The following is a 7,299-nucleotide window of genomic DNA, read 5'->3' as shown; positions in this document are numbered from 1 at the left end:
AACCCCTTCTGCGCCAGGGTTCCGCGCCCCCCGCCCCGCCCCCCCCCGCCCCGCCCCCCCTTCTGGCCCTGCCCCCAGGTTCTTCGGGCGGCTGCGTTACGGGTCCACCGCAGACCTCCACCCCGCCCGCACAGAGGCCCCGCCTCGGGCCAGCCTCGCCCCCAGCGCAGGCCCCGCCCCTCACCGGCAGAAGTTGTGCGCGCCCAGCCCCCAGCGGCCCTGGGGGTCGCTGGCGCTGCTGTAGCTATGTTGCTGCGTCTGATCCCAGAAGAGGCACGGGCGGCCCGCCCCGCGCGGGCCAGTGCGGTTCTGGCGGCCGCGGTAGTCAGCCCCATTCACCTGGAAACACTCGGACAGGCCTGCACGGCAAAGGCGGGGCCTGGGGAAGTCCGGACCCACGCCGGGCATCCTCGCGCCCCTACGCCACCTCCCGCCTGGGTCCTCAGCCAGCGTCCCCGCACCAGCCCCTGCGGGAACCCTCGGGCTGCTCAGCTGCTCCGGCCACCTGCTCTATCACCCTCCCCAGCCTTGGGGGTCTGGCCCTGGGGGCGGAGGCCGAGGAGAGGGTGGTGAACACGGCCCGTCAGCCGTGCCCGTACTTACCTGGACTGTGCAGGCTCCCAGCCGAGGCTCCTGGCGGCTGCAGCAGTGGGAGGAAGAGGAGAAAGAGGAAGCCCTGCAGGGCCTGTGTCCCCATCGCCCCCAACCAAGGATAGGTCACCCTCGCCCGGACACGGCCCGGGCTGCCCCCGGGGTCGCTCCGGGGTCTCCCAGGAGACCTGGGGGGCGTTGTCCTCTGACAGTCTGCCCTCGTCCGACTCTGAGCCGCGCTCTCCGTCTGGGGTGGGTAAATCTCTCCTGGGGGTCTTTGCCTCCCAGGGCCTCTGCCCCTGGAGGCGTCTCTCTGCCCCTGTCCCTACCCGGGTCTCTCCAGGGGGGATCTGGCCGGGGGCGTTCTCAGTCTCTGTCTCAGCGAGCTCTGGGCGGTGCCTCGGCCTCTACACCCGCCCCCTCTCACTGCGCCTGGCTCTCGGCGTCTCCCTCGCCCAGGTCTCCAACACGCTGACTCCTGCCCCCCTCGCAGCCCTCCTTGGGTCCCTCCCCTTGGGTCTCTCCCTCCCACGTGGGAGGCCGGGAAGCCCCGCCCAGGACTGGAGCGGAGGCAGCAGGTCCAGACGCCTCCCACGCCCGTTCCCCAGACCCCAGGCGTCCCGCGCCTCCCCGCCCCCTCTCTCTCAGGTCGGTGCCGGTTCAAGTGGGAGGGTGTGGAGGGGGACAGGCGAGGCAAGCGGACGGAAGGCCCTTAAAATGGGAGATACAGAACCCCCTCCCGTGGCCGCACGCGCCCCAGGATACCCCGGAATGTCAGAGTTACAAGCGCCCTCCTTCCAGTGCACGCACGCGTTCGCACTCTCACCCATTCATTGCCAGGTGCTCACGCGCACACTTTCTTCGGATCCGCGCCCCCCTCCCGCCCCTGGTCCAGATGCCGCTGGCCTGAAGGAGGAAGCGCCACTCCCTGCCCCCGCGCCCACGAGACAGGCGGAGTCGTAGACGCTCAGTCCGGGATAGGCAGGGGCAGCTGGTGTCTGGGGAGAAAGGCAGCTGTGCCCCAGGTCCCAGTCTGTCCCCTCCTCCCCGCCCCCCGCCTTTCCCTGGGACCCCCAGCCCAGACTCTCCCGAGCTTTCGCACTGCAGTGGAATTCCCCCAGCGGCGCCCCCCACGTGGCGGAGAAGGGGGAGGGGAGCAGGCCCAGGCAGGCGTGGGGGGAAATTCCCCGCCCCCTCCCCCTGGGCCCGACTCCTCTGAGTCCTCTGATCTCCCAGCGCCACCCGCCCGCTGCCCCCAGGGCTTGGGGGGAGGCCAGCGCAGGTGCGTGGGAGGGCAGAGGCGGGGGCCGGGGGAAGGAACTGGTGGGGACCGGGCGCCCAGAGCGGCCCCGCCCCGCCCAGACCCCTTTGCCCCTCAGTCCAGCCTGCCCAGCTCACCAGGCTAAGCTGTTGAGCCCAGGCCGACCTGTCCCCGCCCTGCAGCCCCCACACCCTGTCTGCCCCGCTGAGGATGGAGAAGCAAGATGGGATTCAGGGAAGTTCTGCCAGGCCCGGGCACCCGCTGCGGCGCTGGGACCCCCAGGGATCTTTCAGCTAGCGCCTCACGCGAGTGCGCTCTGGAGGAGGGGTGTGGAGCCAAGGTGGGGGCATTTGAAGGAGCTTGGCTTGCTGAGACTCTAAGCCAGGGTCCCGGTCGCCTCCTCTGGGAGCTCTCTCAGCGGCCAGGCTGGTCCGGCTCACTGAGCCCTGAGCTGGGGTCCTCCAGCACCCATTGACTTCCTGGAACCCAACTGCACTTCCTGAGGAGGGAGCAGCCAAGACCACCTGTCTGCCCGGTCTCTCTTGGAGGGGGCTGAGTGAAGTCCTCCCAGGCTCCAGTCCACAGAGGGTGTCCTAGGGGCAGGCCTGGTCGATGGTGGTGCGTGGGGAGCTTCACCCTCTGATGATGGGGCAAGGTGGGGACAGGGACAATTAAGGACTCTATGTGGGGAAAGGGGTTGGGACGCTGGTGGAAGAATTGGCCCCTTCCGTCGAGAGAGCGGGATCTAAAAAGTCTGTCCCTTTGTCCCCGGCACTGTGACACCCGGCTCAGCTGGCCCAGGCCTGTCTCCTCCAGAGGGGCAGTGGGGGAGACGAAGGGGGTGCTCAGTGCTGAGGCTGGGACACTGAGGTGGAGTGGGGTGGAGTATCCCTGCAGCAAACTCCAGTCTCAGGTCACTCGTGGAAACTTCCAGAACTAAGAAGCCCACCCCCACACCACTTCCCAAGCGTTTGGCACTCAGGGCTCTGCAAGCAGCAGCTTGTCTGCCCTCCTGACACTCTGCCAGGGGGGACAACTTCATCTCCCCATTCTGCAGTTGGGGCACAGAGGTGGTAACTGGTGACTCGTGGACGTCACCAGCTATTAAATGTTGGAACTGGGCTTCGAACTCCGCTTGGTCTGATCCAGGTTCTGGGCACTGACTGACACCTCCATCTGGCTTCCAGGGTCTCCGATTCTTCAGGGACCTCTGGGTACACAGAGATACTCTCATGCCTGCTCTGAGGGGCTCCTCACCCGGCGAATATCCTTGCCGCCAGCTGACACCTTCGAAGCAGGATCTCCAGCAGCCCATTTCACAGACAGGGAGACTGAGGCCAGACCAGGGCAGGGGTCAGCCTGGGGTCCCTAGGGCCTGACAGGCTTGGCTTGTCATCTCTGAGGGAAGCAGTTGCGCAGGTGCACATTGGCCACATGGGGGCGGCAGAGAGAAAGGAGCCAAAGAGGTAGGTGTAGAAGCAACCCAGGGGCCAGCCTGGCCTTTCTCTCCTATGGAACAATGTGGAACACAGGTTTTGCCCTGCCCAAGTTGGGAGAAAGTGAGAAGTTGGGGGACCTGGGCAAGAGGAGGGACCAGGCCACTTTGCCCCTCCAGTAAGCCCCCCAGGAAGGGGAGGAGCAGGCTCAGCAGCCCTGCCCTTCTTTTTTCAGGCTGGAGTGCAGTGGCGCGATCTCGACTCACTGCAAGCTCCGCCTCCCGGGTACACGCTATTCTCCTGCCTCAGCCTCCCGAGTAGCTGGGACTACAGGCGCCCGCCACCTAGCCTGGCTAACTTTTTTGTATTTTTAGTAGAGACAGGGTTTCACCGTGTTAGCCAGGATGGTCTCGATCTCTTGACCTCGTGATTCGCCCGCCTCGGCCTCCCAAAGTGCTGGGATTACAGGCGTGAGCCACCGCGCCAGGCCCAGCCCTGCCCTTCTTAAGGCAATGCAGGGTGGGCGTGTTTGAGCCCAGCCCTTTCCTGCCCAGAGCTCTGGGTCTGGGCCAGACCCAGTGCAGTCAGGACGCCTAGGTTCCACCTGGGGCTGCTCGGCTGCCCTTGGTCTTCTTGCTTTTTTTCTTTTCTTTTCTTTTCTTTTTTTTTTGAGACGGAGTCTTGTTCTGTTGCCCAGACTGGAGTGCAGTGGCGCGATCTTGGCTCACTGCAACCTCTGCTTCCTGGGTTCAAGCGATTCTCCTGCGTCAGCCTCCCGAATAGCTGGGATTGCAGGCGGGCGCCACCACACCTGACTAATTTTGGTATTTTTAGTAGAGACGGCTTTTGTCATGTTGGCCAGGCTGGTCTTGAACTCCTGACCTCCCCTTGGCCTATGAAAGTGCTGGGATTACAGGTGGGCGCCACTATGCCTGGCTATTTTTGTATTTTTAGTAGAGACGGTTTTCTTTTTGTTTTGTGTTGTTTTTCTTTTTTACACGGAGTCTCTTGCTTGTTGCCCAGGCTGGAGTGCAATGGCGCCATCTTGGCTCGTTGCAATCCCAAGACGGGGTTTTGCCCTGTTGGCCGGGTTGGTCTGGAACTCCTGACCTCAGGTGATCTGCCCCCTTCAGACTCCCATAGTACTGGGATTACAGGTGTGAGCCACCGTGCCTGGCCCTTCCTTCCTTTTTCTCACCTCTCTGGTGGGGACAGTGTTCCTTCTGGGGCCCACTCCTCGTGGCAGATGCACATCAGGGCCACCAAGGCAAAAGAAGGCTCCAGAGGCCGGGCGCGGTGGCTCAAGCCTGTAATCCCAGCACTTTGGGAGGCCGAGACGGGCGGATCACGAGGTCAGGAGATCGAGACCATCCTGGCTAACACGGTGAAACCCCGTCTCTACTAAAAAATACAAAAATCTAGCCGGGCGAGGTGGCGGGCGCCTGTAGTCCCAGCTACTCAGGAGGCTGAGGCAGGAGAATGGCATGAACCTGGGAGGCGGAGCTTGCAGTGAGCTGAGATCCGGCCACTGCACTCCAGCCTGGGTGACAGAGCCAGACTCCGTCTCAAAAAAAAAAAAAAAAAAAAAAAAAAAAAAAAACAAGAAGGCTCCAGAAATCTGTGGGCAAGGAGTCCCCCTGGAGGCTGGGGAGGCCCTGGGAGAGATGAACCAGTCTGGGCCTCACCTCCACGCTCTGTCTTCAGGAGGGCAGTGGGTCAGTGGGCCACCTCTCCTGGGTGACAGCTGGATGAAGAATGAGTGGGGTAGGGGTTCATGGGCCCCTCTGAGCCCTTGAGAGCAGCCCCGGGGGATCTTTCGGGGCCTTCCCAGGAGTTCAGAAAGAGGCCCCTGCTGAGGGGCCGCAAGTCCTAGTTGTGACCTCACGTATCCTCAGCAGCAAGGATACTTTGCCCTGTCCCCCTTCCTGGGACAGCTGTGTTCCTCCTGCCTGCTTCCTAGCTGCACCCCCTACCTGTGTTTACTGATCCCGGTTCCTCCAGCTCCTGCACAAACACTGGACTCATTTCCCCACTTCCCCTACATGAGGTGTGGCTAGAAGGGCAACAGCAGGAGTGACACCTCTCAGTACTCAAAGTTTGGTCCCTGGACTAGCACCATTATTACTGCGGAGCTTGTTAGAAATGTGGTTCTTGGGCCGGGCACGGTGGCTCACGCTTGTAATCCCAGCACTTTGGGAGGCTGAGGCAGGCAGATCATCTAAGGTTGGGAGTTCGAGACCAGCCTGACCAACATGGAGAAACCCCATCTCTACTAAAAATACAAAATTAGCCAGGCCTGGTGGCATGCACCTGTAATCTCAGCTACTCAAGAGGCTGAGGCATGAGAATTAATTGAACCCGGGAGGCAGAGGTTATGGTGAGGAAGATTGTGCCATTGCACTCCAGCCTGGGCAACTCCGTCTCAAAGATGAAAGGAAGGAAAGAAAGAAGGAAAGGAGGGAGGGAGGGAGGGAGGTTCTTGGCCGGGTGCAGTGAGTGGCTCATGTCTGTAATCGCAGCACTTTGGGAGGCCGAGGTGGGCAGATCATGAGGTCAGGAGTTTGAGACCAGCCTGGCCAACATGGTGAAATCCGGTGTCTACTAAAAATACAAACAGCTGTATATGGTGGCGGGCACCTGTAATCCCAGCTACTCGGGAGGCTGAGGCAGGAGAATATTTTGAGCCCAGCAGGCAGAGGTTGCAGTGAGCTGAAATGGCGCCACTGCATTCCAACCTAGGTGACGAGAGCGAAACTCCATCTCCAATAAATAAAAATAAAAATACACAAACAAACAAATAAATAGAGACATACTTTACCTATGTTACCCAGGATGGTCTGGAACTCCTGAGCTCAAGCGATCTACCACCTTGGCCTCCCAAAGTGCTAGGATGACAGGTGGGAGCCACCGCGCCCGGCTAGAACACCTACAAGATCCCTGGGAAGTCCCTGCCAGGTCTGGCCTGCCACAGCCTCAGCTTCTCTCTTCGCCATTCAGCCACTGAGCAGAAAGGACACGTAGGGGAGGATGGAAGGAGCTGGATCCCTCAGTGACCTGGTGGAAGGTGCGTGCCAAACAGAAGTCTTGGCACAAATCTCTGAATGACTGAAAAACAAACATCTGTAGGTTAAGCCACCAAGACTGGGAGCTTGCTGTGTACGGCACCTGGCCCAGTCCCTCCTCCCTTGCCCATCCCGCTCTTTTCTTCTGTGTTGCCTTCCTTGGTTGTGGAAGCCTCACTCTAGCTGCCTTCATCTGCACATGGCGTTCTTCCTGCGTGCAGCTGAGTCCAAATTCCACCCCTACCCCCGTCACCTTTTATTTCTTTTATTATTATTATTATTTTTTTGAGATGGGGTCTTGCTCTGTCGCCCAGGCTGGATTGCAGTAGTGCCATCATGGCTCACTGCAGCCTCAGTCCCCTGGCCTCAAGTGATTCTTCCACCTCAGCCTCCCAAGTAGCCGGGACCCCAGGGGCGTGCTGCCACATTCAGCTGTTTTTTTTTTTTTTTTTCGAGATGTAGAATCGCTCTATCGCCCAGGCTGGAATGCAGTGGCATGATCTTGGCTCACTGCAGCCTTGCAACCTCCGCCTCCCAGGTTCAAACACTTCTCTGCTTCAGCCTCCCGAGTGGCTGGGATTACAGGCATGTGCCACCACACCCAGCTAATTTTTTTTTATTTTTAGTAGAGACAGGGTTTCACCATCTTGACCAGGCTGGTCTTGAACTCCTGACCTCATGATCCACCTGCCTTGGCCTCCCAAAGTGCTGGGATTACAGGTATGAGTCACTGCACCTGGCCAGCTTATTTATTTATTTATTTATTTTTGAGATGGAGTTTCACTCTTGTTGGCCAATCTGGAGTGCAATGGCACGATCTCTGCTCACTGCAACCTCTACCTCTTGGGTTCAAGAGATTCTCCTGCCTCAGCCTCCCAAGTAGCTGGAATTACAGGCATCTACCACCACACCCAGCTACTGTTTTGTATTTTTAGTAGAGATGGGGTTT

General features: G+C 60.1%; 1 protein-coding gene across 4 annotated transcripts in view; it reads right to left on the bottom strand.

Annotated features, from left to right (window-relative positions):
• The window catches only part of KREMEN2 (kringle containing transmembrane protein 2), a 4,094-nt gene extending 3,151 nt beyond the window's left edge, over nucleotides 1–943 (bottom strand). For all 4 annotated transcript variants that reach the window (XM_023225777.2, XM_023225775.2, XM_023225776.2 and 1 more), the window contains exons 1-2: nucleotides 604–943; nucleotides 185–359 (exon numbers count right to left, since the gene is read on the bottom strand). In XM_023225777.2, coding sequence (XP_023081545.1) covers nucleotides 185–359; nucleotides 604–697 — 269 coding nt within the window. In that variant the 5' untranslated portion in view covers nucleotides 698–943. The remainder of the gene's footprint in view (nucleotides 1–184; nucleotides 360–603) is intronic.
• Nucleotides 944–7,299: the final 6,356 nt, after the last annotated feature.

This window comes from Piliocolobus tephrosceles, unplaced genomic scaffold (assembly GCF_002776525.5).
Source record: "Piliocolobus tephrosceles isolate RC106 unplaced genomic scaffold, ASM277652v3 unscaffolded_27653, whole genome shotgun sequence".
Lineage (NCBI taxonomy): Eukaryota > Metazoa > Chordata > Mammalia > Primates > Cercopithecidae > Piliocolobus > Piliocolobus tephrosceles.
Note: the sequence above shows the minus strand (reverse complement) of the source record. Positions and strands in the feature narration are given on the sequence as shown.